A 19,663-nucleotide genomic window follows, 5' to 3' on the forward strand; every position below is an offset into this window, starting at 1 on the left:
TACCAAGACACCATGGACCTGGTCTTTCCGTGGATGTCCTTAGCCTTCCGGTTTCCCCTTAGATGTCACATGACAACCTCTTCCCTCTGACCCCATTGGATTTTACCTTTTGCTCTGTTTCTCAGGTCACTGTGTTTCTGTTTCACACAGCCATTGCCAGACCCTGAATTTTTCTTGTTATTTAGTTGAGTAAATGTCCCTTTTCCCCCTAGAAGTGAAGCTGGGTTCTTTGCTAGTTGTGGCTGTGTTTACCCAGTCCTGATGGGACTGTGACATAAAACAGGCATTCCATTTTTTACCTGATGAGTAAATTACTAAGGCAATAGATCCTGGCATTGAGCTCGCTCATTCAAGTAAGCAGCCATGTTCCAACTCCAGCTTCAACAAGAAACAGAAGCAGCTTCTAATCTGAATTTCCACATAGACATTTCTGTGGGACCAGGAGATACTGATACATACTGCTGTGTATTCCATATAATTTACTTGAGGCCACTGTTTTGGATGAGACTCTTGTATTAGGTCCAATAGGGCAGAGAAAGACAGAGTAGAGTCACCTGCAGCCAGGTACACATAATCAGAGTGATTTAAAATGGTTCAGATTTCTGAAAAACAGGATATTCACAGCAACCACTTATGGAGGGCTCAGTGCATCTGAGCCAAGGGGTCAAGGATGGCCCTCTGCTTTATTCCTTAAGGTGAATTACTCTGAAGCAACATATCCATTTAGTCCTTGCTCCTCCTTATCAGGGTAAAGCCAGCCCCTTCTGCCAGCTCAGCAGAATGCCCTTCTAGCTCACAGACAGAAAGTGGCCTGAGTCCTGAATCACCAAAAACAGATAGTCACATCATTAAACTCAATTTGCTGATTTCTTTTTTTTTTCTCTTTCTTTTTTGATGCAATGCACCATCAGTACCGTGGTCCATTTAACAGCGGCTATTTTCTCCTGGGGACTTGTTTGCTCAGACTCAAGCAGCAGTGTTTCGGATCTAGTCAGTGTGGTTGAGTTTCTGTAATCTGGTTTTGATTCTGGGAAGCTGCCCCAACAGTGAGCTTGGACTGACACATTTGAAAAACAGGATCTCAACAAAAACAAACCTCAACACCCAGCAGTCAACCTGTCACCTGGACATCGGCTACAAAGACAAAGCAGCTGGTTGTCAACCAATGACATCTTATAACATCACTTCAAAGGTAGTTTTTGTTTAGATTTTTTTTTTATTGTAGATCCCACGATTGTGATAGATGGCTGCCACTTTCCCACAGTCTTTTTTCTTCTGTTTCATAAAAATGATTGCTGAAATTCCTATCTTGAGAAGATCGTTCTGACCTCTTACCATGCAATAATGGAGGCCAGTTCCAGCTAATCACAACCGTCACAGCCAGCTTGTCTTGTGCATGTTCATCCCTTAATAGAAACACTCTGTGCCATTTGTCCTTTGTCCCACTTACCTTGCCAACATCTCTGGGGAAGGGCTGTCTCTGGTTCTCCGGGATCAAGATGGGAGACACCACAATGGACCTCTTTTGTCTTGGGACAGGAGATGTCCTTGCAAATTTAAATATATCCTAAAAGAGAAAACAAGATGAACTGACTAAGGTCTCCCACAGACAGGAAAGGATCAGCCTGCCCTGGGCACCTTGCTTTGTTGTGAAGGACACAGCTGTCTAGATATTGTCAATTTTACTCTATCAAATATTTTTAGAGTGACCAAGTGCATACTTAGAATCACATGAAAGTTGACATCATGATTCACAATGATGATTATTAAGCCAGTTAATTCTAACTTCTGAATTATCTACTTAAAGTGCCACATTGGGTTTATACACCTTTCATGCTGTATAGACAGGTAGAAGTCACCTGGTCAGCAAGAAATTTCTGGACCTAAGCATGGCTCCCTTCATGGCCAGCTAGAGAAGCAGGAGCAAAGAGCAGTGAGTGACAGCTTTGTAAACACTTCAGGCCTCATGGAGAGGCAGGGGATGGCTTCCATTCCACGAGCAGGAGTGCTTTCTGGAGTGCATTCCCCAGGGAATTGTTCATATTCACTCACTGAAGGCATGCTGTCAGGAGTTCCACAGCTAAAAAAATTATTGTAATTAATTCTTTGAGAATTTCATATGATGTATTTTGATCATATTCACCCCAACTCTTCCCAGATGTTCCTTCACCTCCTTAACCCCCAATTTCATGTCCTTTCTTTTTTAAATTCAATATACCATTGACTCCAGTTTGAGGGGTTATACCTTTTTAATTAAAGAACTGTGTTCACCAAAGAAGACTGAATCATTACTTCACATCAAGTGCTAATGTCACATTATATTAAAAGAAGAAAACATAAAAATAAACATACTTGAGACCCACAACATTAAACTCCAGCTACAAACTGTTGCCTACAGAGAGGTAAGAAAGGGGAGAGGGGAGGGGGGGGCCAGGCAGGCGGGGCGCGCAGCACAACCTTGATCTAATTAGAGGGCTGGAGAAAAATGAGTCGCAAACAGAGCACCATTTTTAATATGTAAATCAATCTCATCAAATACCACATGCTAATTAAAAGGATCTTCTGTATCATCAGGAGCAAGCACCTCAGACTTCATGTCATAGTGAGTTCCCATCAAGACAATGTGGTAAATAACGTCACGATATCATTAGCCCCTGGTCCATAACAGTGTGTGTGTGTGTGTGTGTGTGTGTGTGTGTGTGTGTGTGTGTGTGAACCTGTATTTTATAGTTTTAAGAGAAAATATACATAGGAAAGTCAAACAAGAAACAAGACCAGCTAAAGTTTTTGAACACCTCCACAAACATTCATACTCTTGATTTTTCTTGGAATAGACTAATGGTCTTGTGGAGAACCATTGGGCAATATTTGTTTATCAAGAGCCTTGCAAATATCCATAGTTCTTCTCTCTGTAATTCCACCCTAGGAATACACCTGGGTGCTAAGCTCAGAGAAAGAAGAAAAATTCACAGAAGAACTTAGTGAGATAGGACACACAAGATGCAAATGTAAAAACCAGCCCAGTGTTGAGCAGCAAGGATAAGATTCCTACATGAGCATAGTGTAGGAAGACCCACACCTCAAGCCCCTCCACAAGATGCTAGAACAGCAATACAGCAAGTGTGTGTTGGCCAACATGGAGATACTTAATGTGTGCCAGCTCTTATATTTACAAAATCCTTCCAATAAATCCATATTTCTTTTTGACCAATGAAGAAAATTTGGACAGATTATGTAACAATCACCCCCAATTAAATTTGCCTAACTATCAGAGATAGTGAATATCACAAACTATATTTCTAGAGAACATCCTGTTGTGCCCATTGTAGATTACATGACTGTGTTATAAAAGAATAATATAAAAATATAAAAAAAGGAGTCTTCGTAAAACATGGTTGATTTACTAAAATGGTATTTCTAAGCTAAGAAAATGAAGCTATAATCAGAGCACCTCACAGACCAGAATAATTGCTGCAAACCTATCAAAATCTTTTTCTTTGTCATAAGTTAGTTTTCCAAGATTCTGAGAGAAGATGTGAGCTGTTATTTAATGGGACATATATTCAGTTCTGTAAACAGCATTCTGGAATTGGACCAGACAGCAGTGTGAATGCCTTTCATACCACTGCCCCGTGTACTTGAAACTGCAAGACTGATGCTAGATGGACCTAGGTCCTGTGGAAGAGCAAACAGTGCTCTTAACCTCTGAGCCATTTCTCCAGCCCCATTTACAAAAGTGGTTCAATTGGAAAAGCATTTCCCTTGCAAGCACAGAGACCTCAATTTGATCTCCAGAATACACCTTAAAATGTTGGACCAAGTGATGTGCACTTGGAATCCCATCACTGGGAGTGGAGACAGGAGGATTACTGAGACTCTCTGGCTGGAAGATCCTGTCTCAGAGGAGTTGGGCAGCATTCATGAAGATGACACTCAAGGTTGTTCTGTGGCCTTCACATGCACATGCACACACATGTGCACTTACATAACACACACACACACACACACACACACACACACACACGCACGCACACATGTGTGCACAAGAATGATGGTTGGTTTCTAGGAAGACAATAGTTTCCATAGGCAGGCAAAGACAGAACACTGAATTCTTTCTCTCTCATCTCTCCCCTCTTTCTTTCCTCCCCCTGTGGTGTGTGTGTGTGTGTGTGTGTGTGTGTGTGTGTGTGTGTGTGTGTGTGTGTGTTTATGAATGATAGTGGAAAGAACTAGCAAAGAGGATAAAACCAATGAATAAGAAACTCAGCCAACCAAACAAAACAATGCACGATAACCCTAACACAACTCAATTGAAAACAAACAAACAAACAAACAAACAAACAAGCCCGCAAGAAGGAAGAGAAAAGCCAGGAGACCAGGGCAGAGAGAATGGATTCTATTATATAAAACGCATGTATAGCATCTCCAAAGAGGCTTTTGCTTTACTGGGGGACAGCAAAAGAGTAGAACATATGTAAAATATGTGATACATCCAAATCTCATTTACAGTTAAGAAAACCAACAACTTCAAGCACCGCCCATGAGTGAATGTGTAGGACAGCCCTGTGTGGAGATTTAAGGCGCCATGCATATGTAACGGCTTGGTGATTCAGAGCTGTAATACAGCCACAGAGACCTCCGTTCATTACGACAGCGTGTGTGTAAATGTGTCCAAAGCTATGAAAAAGCACCCTGTGTCCTCAGCAACAAACTTTCCATTGTTTGTGATGAAGGGCTCACTTGTGTCTGCAAGCCTGCTGAGGGCCATGGTGTTGTTCTGGGTGTCCCTGAGCCCTGGGCCCCGCTCCTGGTGTCCCATTCTCAGCACACCAGTCATTAAAGACACAGTGCCTCTCACCTCTCCCAGCTCCCGAGATGTGGAGTGACAGGCACAGTAGTTTCAACCCAGATGTGCCAGATGTGAAATGCTGGAGCAAAGAAACAGGAGACTCTGGGCCTTGGGAAACAGACTCTGAGGCTCAGAGTGCATGTGGAGTTGCTTCACTCGCATGCGTGCTGACTCTGAAGGTCCCTTAGAGGCCCCTGGAGAGAGAAAATGGGCAGGGCAGTCTTCTTCCTTCTGTTCCTAGACACCTTGGCCTTTATGTCAGGTTCCTAGGCTCAGGGCTCTGCCTCTGTCTCTGCCAGTTATGGGTCTGTCTAACTGCGTTTGTCGCCGAAGAACCTCAGTGCTCATGGGCAGAAATGTCTGGGATGGGATCTGTGCTAATGGATGTGTCTGTCCAGGTTCTCTGATGCCAGGTGCCTCTGCCACCCCTTGTGTGTCCTGGAAATCATCTTGTCACAAGAGGACATAGAATTTTCTTTAAAGGTGGGGTGAGATGATGTTGGCTGGTGGGGTCCTGGGATGACATGAAGCCAAACAACAATTGGAAACTAAGGCATTCACAGTTTTCAAGAGCTCTTGACACCCAACAGCAGTAAATGGATAGAAGGTTCTTCAGAGCCTCCAGTGCATGTGCTTCCTAGAAACAATGGCTAGTGACACCAGAAACAGCATTTCCAATAAGGAAAGCCATTGATAAGATACTTTGATAACGTAACTGTCGACATGAAATTGGGGCAGAGGAGCGTCAGGGATGGATATGGGCGAGAGGATCATGGCCAAAGTGCATGATATACTCATGTAACAACAGCCTTATGAAACCCAGTACCACATACAATGAATAGACCACAATTGAAGTGAAAGAATGGAAACTGAAAATTTCCAGTGACTTTAGATAGGTCAATATCTTGCTGAAATCATTTAAATATTTGCTTAGTGACCCCCTCAGAAGTGACAATTGTGGAAATGACACATTTTGCTACAATTTAGATGTGAGATATCATTATGGGTGACATCAGTGAGTGGTGGTGGTGGGAGCTGGGAGACCCCAGTGAGATCCTTTTCCTGAGAGACCTGGTCTAGAAGAACACTTCCTGGTCTCCACATTGGCTTCATTAGTCTTGTCCAGGCATTCTTAGATCATTATTTGGGAAATTAATCATTCATCTATTTAGATGATATTAATTACAGAAGGAAATATTTACTTCAATTCCCTGTGTTCCTTTTATTTTAGTGTAATAAATTAATCTACCACAATATTAAAAAAGAAATGAATGCATAAGCAAACACTCTTATATGTGTGGCTGAATAACCAATCACCCAAGTATGGAGCACTGAGGAGGGACATTCCCAGGGTCCTAGGTCTATGATGTTTGACTTTGGTATATATATTTAGGATGGAAAAGAAGTTGCTGTGACAAAAATAGTCAATGATGTAAAGAAGTTATGGGTTTCCCTGTGAGTGCTGGGGATTTGAGAGGCGACTCCAGAAGTTGCTATACAGAAAAGTCTTTTAAAAACACAACCTGCCCCTTATTAACACCGTGGAAGCACATAGGTATGACCAAGAACGAAGTCCCCAGAACCAGGGAGGCAGGACAGGCCCAGGAGGTGTGGTTCTTGATGCTGCTGCTAACCTCAGCAGGTGCTGTCCCTCCTGGACTCTGCCCTCTTCTGCGTGGCCAATTCCATCTGTCCTTCCACTCTCCACTCTCGTCTCAAACATCAGTTCAAGATTTTTCCTCCAGAAGAAGGGATGCAAGGAAGGGTCCTGGTTTCAGGCCTGGGGCTAAACAGAAGAAGGCAAGAGACAGAAGGAAACCACAGGCCAGCATTGGTGGAGCTGGGAAGCAGAGCGAGCAAGTGACTGAGAAGTTCTGAAGAGGATAGGGAAGGAGATGTCAGGCCCATCCAACACAGCAAGCAGTTCTGTGGACCCCCGGAGAAGCCTCTGCAAGGCCTGGGGTGTGGGTTGTGAACCCTGAAGTTCACCCCCACCTAAACAATCTCTGTCCCCTGACACTCATTCCACCAAGCCCAGTGGTGTGCACTAAAAATTGGTCTTAAAAATTAAAATGCAGGGAGCACAGCAACAGGCCCTAGATGTTTTCTCTAAACTGCCGACTTCCCCACATACGAGCTGCCAGTTAAAAAAAATAATCCAATGGCTCTGGCTTTGGATAAAAATTTGCCAAACAACATACCCAAGACACAATTGCCTCTGAAATATTTCATGAAGCAGGAAAATAACAACCCAATCAGGCCCCGCTCGTTCCACTGGAGGTGAAAATGTTTTAAGCATATTTAGATTCTTTAGTCAGAAGTCCATTCAACCACGTGCAATGGTGATGGGGATATAATGGAAAGAATTTTCTTCAATCTACTCTGGCATTGATGAAATATTCATGCTAAATAGCTACTTCTGAGCACCTGGAGGGATCTGCTAGTGTTTTACAAATGGGCTTGTTTTCCTAATACACACAGAGCCCCTTGCCTCCACAGCTGAATTAATCTGAGCCTGCGTTCTAGGTGCAAGAATGTAAGCTCCGGGAATACTGCTTTCCACATCTGCCAGAGTTCAGACCAGAGAAATGGGCTGTAAGGAAGCCCCCTCTCGTGAAACCCTGTCACTCGATGTCTATGACTAAAAGCAGCAGCGTAAGGAGGAAGAGTTCGTTTGGTTTATGGGTTCAGGTTCCAGTCCCTCATTGAGGGGAAGTCAAGGCGGGAACTCAAGCAGCTAAACAGGTCACATCCACAGTCAAGAGCAGAGAGAATGCTCAGCTGGCTTCCCTCACTCCATGCAGTCCAGGACCCAGCCCATGAAACAGTGGGTGGGTTTTCCCACTTCAGTTAACCATCAAGACTGTTATCCATGGAGAATAGTACAGACATACCCATAGGCCCACTGATTTGGACAATCCCTACACTGAGATGACCTTCTCTGGTGATCCTACTTTGTGACAAGTTGACATTTAAGACCAACCATTACACCCACCCTCAAAAGAACAATCCTTTGACATTCAAGTGTGTATGTACAGTGTGTTGGCCGTGAGTTCTCTCCAAAATGGCCAGACAGAGCTACCCACTGGTCCCTGAGGCCCTATATATCCTCAACAGAATTGGGGAAACGTCTGTTCTAGCTCAGCCACCCACACTCCCCTTCTTTGCCTCGAGTTTAGGTTCAAGACTGGTTTAGGGATGCTTTCTAATCACTTCTAGTCAATGCAGACATTTTCTTTAAACTTTAATAAATAGTATGTGTTGGTAAATGCTCTCTGATAGTGCACAGCAAGCCTGCCCCATCTCTTCGTATTCCAAAGGCTCAGGGTGACTTCAGGGAAGAAGCAGTCAGTCCTACCTTTTACCCATTGCCTGATGCTTTTGTCACTGGAGTGGAGAGTATGCCAGCTCCCTTCTTCCTGGCAACCCAGTCACCTCATTAGCTGGCGGGAGACCTTGCTGGCTGCCAGTGTGGACAGTGCAGCTAGCTACTCTGCAATGAAGCGTGACATCACAGGTGCCAGCTCAAGGAGACATTTCGAGAACAGTGATGGAGCTGGGCTATTCTGGAGCCGACTCAGAGGCAGTGGTCAGCTTTATCAACAGTGCAAGCAGGTGGTTCTGTCCTCTGCGCTCCTCCAGAGCCCTGTGCCTCTTTCTCAGACAGAAGAATATATTTTAAAAGCATTTTTTATTTATATGTGTGGGCACTTGCCTCATACATACACGTGGAGGCCAGGGGCCAAGCTCCATAGTTCTCACTTCACTGTGAGGGCCCGAGGGTTTAGATTTAGTCTTGAAGGGAGGCGTCTTTACCCACTGGGCCGTCTTCCCAGTCCCACAGGAACTCATTGAAGGAAAGGTCGTCTTTTTTGCCTGGACCCACTCTCTGGATTTGTTTTCAAAGTCCTTCTTCTCTCATATTTTGTCCATTTGTCAGTTTGGGGTCTTTTTCTTGATACTAATGGCTGCAAACTCTGAAATTAGAAAGCTGTTTCCCAGGGCTGGAGAGGTGGCTCAGCAGTTAAGAGGATTACCTGCTCTTGCAAAAGGCCTGGCTTCAGTCCCTAGCAGTCATATGGCAGTTCATAACCACCTGTAACTCTAGCTCCAGGGGTCCCGATGCCTTCTTTTGGCCTTAGTGGGCACCCACACACATGTGGCATGTGGTGCAACACACACACATACACACACACACACACACACACACACACACACACACACACACACACAGTCTCTATTTTCATAAAAAAAGCTATTTGCCATACCAGCTGCCAACGTCAATTGCTCTCTTTACCCAAGCAATTTTTCATATTCTCCATGACCCGAGCTCAGAGACGTATTCCCAATATTTACCCTGAACAATCCCCTCTTCTGAAGCCCTGCATTTCTTCTGTGTCACTGTCATCTTGCCCACACCCCTGGTACTATTCCCACTACCTCCTTTCTTGGAGACATTTTAATTAAGGAACCAGGGTTGCCGTAGCACACTTCGGCGATAACCTCTTTTATGTCGCTCTCTTCAGCGGAGCCTGGAATTGGCAAAGCGTCTTTTATCTCCCTGCTCAGTCTCCCTCTCCTCCTTTTGTTCTACGTTTCTTGTTGGATCACAGGTCCTCACATTTTAATTCAGCCCCATCTCTCTTCCACCCGATGCCGTTTACATTAATAAATTCATCTCTACAATGACGGGCACGCTGTCGCCTGTCTCCCCACGTCATTGATTATTGCATCCTTTGAAGATTCAAAGGTGCGTCAGATCTACCATGAAAAAGGACAAAAAAAATAATAAGAAAGAGAGAAAAACACATTTGATATTCTCCCACATCTGAGTCTTCTCTGGGCCGGGCGGTTTTGATGTTGCAATGGTAAAACAAGTGCTTAGAGAAGAAGTGCTCGTAATAAATATTCAATTGCCGTGTAATTCGCATTCTTTCCTAAGAGGCAGAAGGGCCCTGCTCCTCTTTGGAAGTCACGGTTGGCAAATGCAGACACTGTTTGGTGACTGAGCTCTGAAAATCTTCTCTGGGACCTAGGGAGCTATGTCTGCACCCCAGCTGCTCTTTGAACCCACCCCACAGGAAACAATGTTTTCTGCTTCCCTTCCCTATGGATGCTCAATGCATCTTTCAGACACTTGTGCAAGCCAAATGGCTTCCAGGGCAGCAGGGAGAGTATTTTTGAGCTTGCAAACACTTTTCTCCTTTAATCTACACCCACAGTCTTGGGGACACGTCACTGCACTCCCATGCTCCAGAAGAGGAAACTGAGGTTGGGAAATTTTGAACACATAGCCCAGGCACATGCTTTGGAGAGTGGAGGAGTTGGGACTTGAACCTGGGTCATTTTAATCTGATGTCTGGATAGTTATCCACTCTGCCTCCTGATTTCTGCATAGCTTACTTTCCCTGTGAAAAATTTAATTACTGAAAGAATTTTGTTTCAGATCTCTTCCAGGGAAACAGTCCTGGACGGTGATTATCTGTGGTCTGGTTCTTGAGTTTAATCTTCAAATCATCTTTTGAGTTTACCTGGCCCCTCATGTTCACTGCTACCACTTCGGTCTTAGCCAATATTAATTTTTTATCTTTATTTTGTGTGTCTAAATATTTTGCCTATATGTACGTATGTGCACTATATGCAGTGCTCAAAGAGGTCAGAAGAGGGCATCAGATCTCCTAGAACTGAGTACCAGTGGTTGTGAGCCACCATGTGGGCACTGCAAACTGAACCTGGGTCCTCTGCAAAAGCAGTTAGTGCTCTTAACCTATATCCCTCCCCTTTTTTTGCTTTTGAAACAGGGTCTCACTATGTATCCTTGGCTGTCTTTGAACTCACTATATAGATCAGCTTCACCTTGAACTCACAGAGATCTGCCTGCCTCTGCCTGGAGTGAATTCAGGTCCTTATGCTTGCATGCAAACACTTTACTGACTGAGCTGTCTCCATGGCTCCTTAATATCATTTCTTTTGCCCTGAAAGGGAAATTATTCCTAGGATTGAAGGATTAGCATGTGGACCTCAGCTGGGGAGGGAGTGCTGTTCTTTCAACTACAGTCATTATTTCTCTCTTCGTTCATCTCAACACTTAGAGGAATCCTACTTTGCGAGTCCTGGCTGGGCTGCTCTATCCAGCGCTTACCCCTCATCTTCCATGCTCTATTTTCTCTTCCCCACATACACCACCTTACTTCATTTATTATTCTCCTTTTCTATTAGCATGTAAATCCCACACATGTAAGTCACCAACCGCCACTCAGCCCAATGTCTGGCCTATAGTAGGTGTTCAATAATGCCTGGATTTGTGGATAATAATAACTTAATTTCCATCCTTTACCATGAGTTGAAATACAAAGGATCTTAATCATATTAGGAGATGAAAAATGAGAAAGAATGTAATCAACCGCGATTCGCTGAGTGCCTATTATGTGGTTTCCATTAGTTAAATGGTGTGTGAAATACAAAATTGTATCTGAGGAGGTGTCAGGCTGCCATTTATTGTGGTGAAGGTTGTGCACTGCACAAAACCCCCTGGGGGAGATAGGCAAGGGCTAAAACTCACCCTCTTTTCTGTAGGTGTATGTCCAGGGGTGCTGGGTCCCTTAGGGGAATGGCTGCTTCGGAGTGACTTGAGGGCAGTGGGGTGTTGGCATTACCCAGATGGTGGGAGCTGATCCTAAGCCTTAACTCCAGTTACACACAGCGAGGTGAGGTCACAAAGAGGGAGGAACTGAAGGGCGATATATTTCCGAGAGGACACAGAACCATGGGCTTCAGTGATGGAGCGCCAGTCAGGCTTAGCTGCCACCTGCCAGACAGAAATGCCCTGCACTGGATCTGGCCATCTTGCTTTCCTGTCCTTGCCTCTGGAATGTGTGCATCAGGAAATTCACAGCCCTTCTCTGAGCATTCTTTTCCTGTCCTCTGAAATAGGTAGTCACCCAGACCATGCAGAGAAGTCTTCCCTGGGCCTAACATCCTAAATACATCAGCACCCCCAAACTTCTCATTTCCCTCCCGTGTTTGATTTGTAGCCACAGCACCTGTTCCTATCCAAATGTTTCATGTTTTACTTACTGTTATTATTTTGTCTGTGTTGCCCCCCCCACCACTTCCCCCACTGCCCGCCAATGTCTAAGAGCCGTAAGGCAGGGATTTGATTTTTCTCTTTCACACTTAACACCCTAACCCTGGTAAAAACAGAGCAGTTCCGGCACCTGTTTTGCGCTCAAACAACATATGAATCAAATGAGTGATGAATTAATGTAGCTGAGAAGGCAAGATGAGCCGGAGTGGAGCAATAACATCCGCTGAGATGCTACACTGTGTTTACTGACTGTTAGCGGAAGCGGAGATGGACGCTGATGGATGGGACGCTTGGCTGAATGCTAACCTGCGTCTACAGGCCAGCCTGGGCGATGTTAATGGACAGACTGGAAGTCCTCACCTAGAGGAGCCACAGGTAGATAACAGTGCCACCATGCCATACCTCCTGCGTGCTCCCCTCAGGCTAGGCACGGTGATGCGTACTTTACACGTATGTTATCTCATTAGCTTTAAATGCAGATGAAGAAACTGAGGCATACCTAGCCCAGACTCAAATAGTGCCTCAAAGCTAAAATAAACAAAAGTTTTGAAGAGTGTCAGTATGGAGTAGTGTTCCAATGCAGTGTGTGTGTGGGGGCAAGATAAAGTCTTTAGCTTCTAGAAGATTCTCATTAAGTAATGATCATTATCAGACCAATAGCTAGGGCAGAAGGATGTCATTGAGTGTTTTGTACATTCTCTTTGCCTCTCTCTTTCTCTCTCTCTCTCTCTCTCTCTCTCTCTCTCTCTCTCTCTCTCTCTCCTGTAGACTGCATCTATCCATCAATTTAACATGTCTGTGAACTCCTTCGTTTTTACCCACAGAAGTTATCTGTCCTGTTGGATATGCTGAATGACACCAGAATAAGAGATGCACAGATTGCAAAAGTAGCTCCCTGGATGTCTTGTAAAATTGTGCACATTTTATATATTTATAAAAACCACGGTCTCTAAATAAGAGGCTAGGGAATGGGACAGTTGGGTGTTACCCTAAAAGCAATGTCTTTCCACCTTCACACAGACAGTGACAGTGGTGTCCCCTCGCTCTGTCCATAGCTTGCTCTTGCACTTGGTTGTCACATTCTGAGTCAGTTTAGAACAGCAGTTGAACAGATGACTATGAATCTGATGTCTTTTGTTCAACTTTGACCACTCCTTGGGGCTAAAAATACGCTGTGTAATTATTCAAACACTCTGTATCCCAGTTTTAACACATGTAGAGAGAGGGTCATAATACTTCCTACACCACAAGGTTATTGTGATATGGAACACTTGTACAAATACAGAATAGCTAACACATAAAGAATGCCTACCTTGTCAAGCACTTAAACTTTGTAGTTCCGGGTGCACTTCAAGTAGGTGACTACGACATGTTATGTATCTTAAAACCTGGATTTTCCTTTTATAGTGGAACATCTTTACGTGCCAGTGTCAGTGTACATACACACACCAACATGCTCGCACAGCACCCTTCAAATATTAGGTATTACTTCTCTAAATGGGATTCCTTCAGCACCTGCAAAGACAGCTATCATGGGCTCTAAGAAGAAACTCCCAGTTCCAATTACACCATGTAGGTTGGTCTTTATTAAACTCTTTTTCCAACACCCACATCATATCTGTTTCCATGCCCTCTTGATTTACCCCGAAGAACGCTTCTTATCACAATCAGATTGCTTACAGCCAGTAATAAGAACGAAATCGCAAGAACCACTATGGGAAAAAAGAAACATCTTCTACAAGGAAACAAAGATAAGGATGACAGCAGATGTCCTGTTGTGAACAATGCCAGCGAGAAGACAGTGGAGCTGCAGACTTGTAAAGGGCGAGCAAAGGAAAAAGAACGGTCAACTCGGAATTCTATACCTGGTGAAAACATCTTCTAATATTGAAGGTGAAATGAAGACTTCTAAATATACACAGATATGTTCTTGAACTTGGATTCAGTGACAACTTGCCACTGAGGTGTCATTGACCTTTAGGATTAGCCCTACCTCTCATCTTCCCCATCCCAACAGCATCTTACCTTGCCTCTCCTGCTTAACCATCTCATCAAACCACCCAGATAGCCATCTAGACTAGCCATTATTAATTATACCCTTCAAAAGTTACCCTTAACACAGCTCAGAGTAGATGCTAAGTGGATATTTGTTACTGGAAGAAATTAATAAGCAACCCAATGATTCTTGTAGCTCACAGGGTGGCCTATGTCCTCTTACCTGGACACTGAAGGTCCTCTAAGATTTGAGCTCTCACTCCTTTCTGCTGGAATTGCCTGCTGAAGATCAAATGCTACTTTGTCTTCTTCATTGAGCAGTACTTTTTGTTTATTTCGTTGCTTGTTTTTGTAGTGCTGGGCCTTAAACCCAGTGCCTTGCACATTCAGAGCAAGTGCTCAACCACTGAGCTACACTCCTAGGCAAAGCAAGTTTTACCTTTTCCTGTCTCTGTGCCTTACCCTACAGCACCTGTCTCACATGAATTCCTTTCCCACAGAAACTCCACCTCCTTTCAGATGCCCTCTTTGGTTATCATATTCAAGAAAGTTGTGGTAGTTAGGGAGGAAGGTGTTGTGACCCAGGAATCCATATAGCCCCTGGCAATGACTGGGCTGTTTGCTGTACAACTCTGTTCACCCTTAGACACCTGCCCTGTAACTGCTGCAATTGTGACAGAGTTCACCATGCTGTCGACTTTGACTGTGTCTACACTGACTCTTGACTTCGGCTTGCAATATGTTATTTAAAAACAACAGAACAGTGTCATACATGACAGCAACCCCATAATCTTGAGCTCCCCTGTTTGTTTTAAGGGATATGTGATGGTTAATTGTGGTTGTCAACTTGATTGGATCTAGAATCAACCTAAAGGAAAGCTGCTGGGCATTCCTGTGAGGAATTGTCTTGATCAGGTGTTCAGACACATAACAGGACTGCTGAGATAGTCAGCTTCATGTACTGAGCAACACAGGGTTCTCAGCCTCTGTTGGGAGACAGGCATTGTTTCACTACCCACACACTGTCATGGAAGCCAGTCTAACGAATCACATTTAATATGTAGTCACTCTCTCAGTTCATTCCTCTAGAGAAATGTGAGTGACATGGATGGAAAGGGGAAATATCATGGGGCAAGGTTGGCACTATAACAGATTAAAGGCAGCTGGAGATATTTGGATTGCCAAGAGTTACTTTCTTACCACACAAACTTTGACAGGTCTTGGGTGCATGCCTGCATGCATCTTCGGTGGTTCAGTTTGATACATATTTCCAGTAAAAAAAAAAAGAAAAGAAAAAGCTAAACAAAGAAAAGTCAGTCCCCTGCCTCTGTGGTAATATCAGCTTATTCTAGGCAGCACTGAGTTTCAGCAAGGTGAAGGGGTGTTTCCTAAGTACACAGAGAAACAGTGGCATACAGACACTAGTATTGATTTGAGCCCATATCAATATTTCTCCAGGAACACTCAATCTTGACATAATCAAAAGACAGGATTAAGATTGGTTTTTCTATTTCAGAGTGGTCCAAGGACTACTCTTAGTAAGACTTGGGAAATAGTTTGTCACATCCCCAACTTTTTTCTTTTAAACAAAATTTCATCTGTGAACAGTCCTGATACAGAAATGATCATGCTCAAGTGTAAATGAAACGGATGTTTCCATCTACTCTTGGTGCTCATCAAAAGTCACAGTGGGTCTTGGAAGGTAGCTCCTTCCAAGGCAAAGTGCTTGCTGTGCCTGTGTGAGGACTGGGTTTCAGACCTCAGCACCCATGCAAATGCTGAATGGGCCTGGTGGCCTGCCTGTAAGTCCAGTGTTTAAAACAGAGAGATAGGAGATCCCCAAAGCAAGCTGGCTGACTTTGACTTCAATGAAGAGAACCTGCTTCAATGAATAACTTGGAGTATGAGAGAAATGCCCAACATCAGCCTCAAGCCTTTATATGTATACACATACAGTCACACCCATACACATGTGAACATGTATACACATATACGCACACCACACACAGAGATACATTCAAACAAACAAACAATGGTACATGTTTGGCCGGTCCTATTTGCATAGGCTTTCTCATTGGTCTTCTCACACTGTCTTGTGGGTCAGTCCAAAAGAATTAAATTCGAATGGACTCAATCTGTACTGACACGTGTCTATAAAGCATAGGCTTTCATAGAGAGAATTTAAATTAGGCTTCAGCAGAGCCTCTCAGCCCTGAAAATTGAAAGTGTGAGTCGTAGTAGCAATAAAATACTCGTGAAATGCAGTCACAGCCCAGGGATAATTTTTCTGTAATTGCACCTTCATTTCTGTGACCAGTCTTCAGCTCTGGTGCAAAGAGGACACTTTTCACCTCAAGGTGCAGTAGCTGCTAGATAACCTCTCCAAGAAAAGGGGAATTACCAAAGGAGGCATGCCCCAGCTGCAGATCTCTAACCAAGCCTCCTTGAGGTGACATTTGATATGTTCCTGTGTGGCCTCAGGGAAAAATGTGGATATGTATTCTAGCTCTTGGTGGTTAGCTGTTGATTTCCTGGGAGCGCTGATTGGCTTAAACAAGCTGGGCAAGACCAAAGTCCATAGCTCACTCGGGTGTGCCCTGATGGCTGGTACAGGCTGGCGACTTAAGGAGCAAGGTTTATACCACACATTTCTGCTGATTTTTAGTTCAAGGTGATCCTGTACTTCACTGGATGACAACCTCTTTGCCAGACCTTTCTCCTTTCGTTGCCTCCTAAACTCATGTTCAACCTTTATAAAATAGCTCAGTTACTCTGGCTTCTAGTGAACTTAGAGAGCTCCCTGGATGGTGACATTAGTGTTTCCTTTCTCTATCTTGTATTGAACCCCTCACTGTTTTATCTATTCATCTCATGTATCTTTTGCCCTTAAGAGGAGGAACAATCTGGAACTTATGTGGGTCATCCCACAGTATGATCATTCAGTCAGACACATGACATACGGCTCTATAAAACTTGAATGAATCCCACTCTTTGAAGTCATTGTTGTTGTTTAACCTGCCAGTTCAACTAAGAAGTCAATAAACCTGTACTAAGCACCTACTGTATGCTGAAGGTCGGTCCAGGTGTTGCATTCAGGAAGAAAGATATTGCATATTTTCTCTCATTTATGGCTCTCATATTTTATGTAGACACATAAAATCACATATGACATGGAATTAGAGTCAGAACCATCCAGGGGACTAAAGGGTACCAACTAGAGGGGTGAGAAAGAGGAGGGTAGTGGAGATATATATAATATATCACCCAGATATATTATATACTTGAATGAAAATGGCCTTGAATAATATGGTATAAAAATATTACTACTAATTTCATGTGCATGAGTGTCTTGCCTACATGTATGTAAATGTCCTGCTTATGTGTCTGCTGCCCATGGAGGCCAGAAGAGGTTACTAGATCCCCTGGAAATGGAGCTCTGAATGGTAGTGAGCAGCCATGTGGGTGCTGGGGACTAAACCCAGGTTCTCTGCAAGAAGAACATGGAGTGCTCACAACTGCTGAGCCATCTCCACAGCCCTCAATTAGTATTTTTTAAAAAGGAACTCAAGATTACAGAAAGTGCATGCAGGATGATAATCATTGAATCAGGCTATAAAGAATTTTAGAACCAACTGGATCAAGAGAGGTCAATTGTCCTAAGACGTAATTATGTTCCTTATTACTTAGAGTGTTTGGTGATCATGGAAAAGATCTTGTGTGACTTCCCTTGGGGGAAACATCAACTTTACATTTTTACAATCTGGGGAGTCATTGCTAGTGTAGAATCCTGCTGCAGCGACCACAAGGGATGGTGTAGCTTTGTGTATGTTGTGGTAAGGTGTGGATACTGGTCATGTAGTATCATAATAATCACACCAGATGATGGCACAGTTGTTACCAATGTGCCCCCACTTTTGGTTAATCCTTCCAGTCCTAAGATGTTCGCAGCCCAAAGCCATCAACTGAGAGGATTTTATCTTTCTTGAAGACAGTCACCTTCCCCATGAATACACCCTTCCTGGAGAGCTGACCTCCAGTGGTGAATCCACATGAGGATATACAATCTCAGCTCCTTGACTCAATTCAGAATGACCTTGAGGTCTTCATGTAGGCTCAGTTGAGGCTATCATTTGTTTTTTTTATAACTGCATCTCTGCCTAACTCTTCCCTGCACACAGCCCTGCATCTCTCCTGCTGGAAAAATGGATGGATGTGATTCTAATGATTGCTTCCCAGTTTTCAACATCCCACTCAGGACCAGAGACTGTTCCCAGGAAGCCCGTCTCAGTGCTAGACAAGACCGAACAGAGGCCAGAGGGATCAGATATCCATGAACAGCACAGTCCAGAATCCAATTCCTAGAAACATTTGCAGTTAAGTTAGAGTCATATGGCTAGATAGGTCTTTCCTTGTTAGAGTGGTAAGAATTAATTCCTGATGAATAGATTCCAAGTCTTTAATAATAGGCCCAAATATTCTGACCTTAAAAATAGGTTTTGGCTCTAACCTTGCTCATCCTTAAAGCCCACTCAGGGGCTCCATCACATGAAGCTTTTGTGTTGTCTCCTCATTTAATTTCCTGTTTCCGTGTTTTTCTTGTGGGACTTCCACTTTCCACTCTACAGGAGTGCAAGTACTTTGCTCTCCATCATTGATGCTTCTGACAGACACTTCTTCCCTTGTCTTATGTGCTCTTCTTGATAAGGAATCCCTCCAAAGGCCCTAGGAACAGTAGGAGGTACAAGCTACCACCACATTCATGAACAAAGACTTGATGAAAGTAATGGGACTTTGGACTTAGCCTTGTGTTGCTGGTAATACTAAAGTAGACATGGCAGTTCCTCAAGACAAACTCAAATTCGCCATGTTACAGAGTCCATTACCCTGATCATACAAGAGGTACAGGAGAAGACAGACACAGTCAGGGGTAGGGAAGGGACAGAAGGAGATGTCAGTCTCACATGTTTCAGTCAAACATGGCTGCTTCTTTAGTAGATGAAGGGTTTAACGGCTCCAAAAGTTTGTAGAGCAAGCCAGTGAGCTTAAGGAGGAAGAGGAGAGTGGGATGCTTGCCGCCACCTTCTTCCTTCCTGCATCTTCACACTGACGTACAAATGCCCTCCCCACCAACCCGGTGTGTTTGGAGCTGCTGTACGAAGCTTAGGAAAACACCTTTCACCTCGATTTTCACAAATGAAATAGTTCTACGAAACTTTGAGGCATTTACCCACATAGACACCGAGAAATGTTTAAGAAAATTTGCCTGGGGCTAGAGAGATGGCTTAGCAGTGAAGAGTGTGTACGGCTCTTGCAGAAGACCTGAGTTCTGTTCCTAGCATCAACACCGGGCAGCTCACAATCACCAGTAACTTCAGCTCCAGGGATTGTAGTAGGCTTTCATTTGGGCCACCAACCAGCTCCCAAATCACGACATGGAGACTTATTATTAGTTAGGAATATGTGGCCTTATCTTAGGCTTGTCCTGCTAGCTCTGATAACTTAATTTAACCTGTTTATTTCTATCTACATTTTGCCTCGGGGCTTTTTACCTTTCTTTCCTTCTGTATGCACTACTTTTCCTGCTTCTTCCATGTCTGCCTGGGTGGTGGCTGCCTGGCTGTCTGGCCCCAGGTGCCTCCCTCTCCTTCTCCCTCTTTCTCTCCTCTCTCTCTCTTGAGCCTAGATTCCTCCTCCCATTTATTCTCTCTGCTGGCCAGCCCTGCCTATTCCTC

General features: G+C 43.9%; 1 protein-coding gene across 1 annotated transcript in view; it reads right to left on the reverse strand.

Annotated features, from left to right (window-relative positions):
- The window catches only part of Cdh13 (cadherin 13), a 996,812-nt gene that overhangs the window by 527,358 nt on the left and 449,791 nt on the right, over positions 1-19,663 (reverse strand). The window contains exon 4 of the mRNA XM_052728155.1: positions 1,451-1,567. Within this exon, the coding sequence (XP_052584115.1) occupies positions 1,451-1,567 (117 nt within the window). The remainder of the gene's footprint in view (positions 1-1,450; positions 1,568-19,663) is intronic.

The sequence above is a fragment of the Peromyscus californicus genome, unplaced genomic scaffold (genome assembly GCF_007827085.1).
Source record: "Peromyscus californicus insignis strain IS unplaced genomic scaffold, ASM782708v3 Scaffold_8__1_contigs__length_139910024, whole genome shotgun sequence".
Lineage (NCBI taxonomy): Eukaryota > Metazoa > Chordata > Mammalia > Rodentia > Cricetidae > Peromyscus > Peromyscus californicus.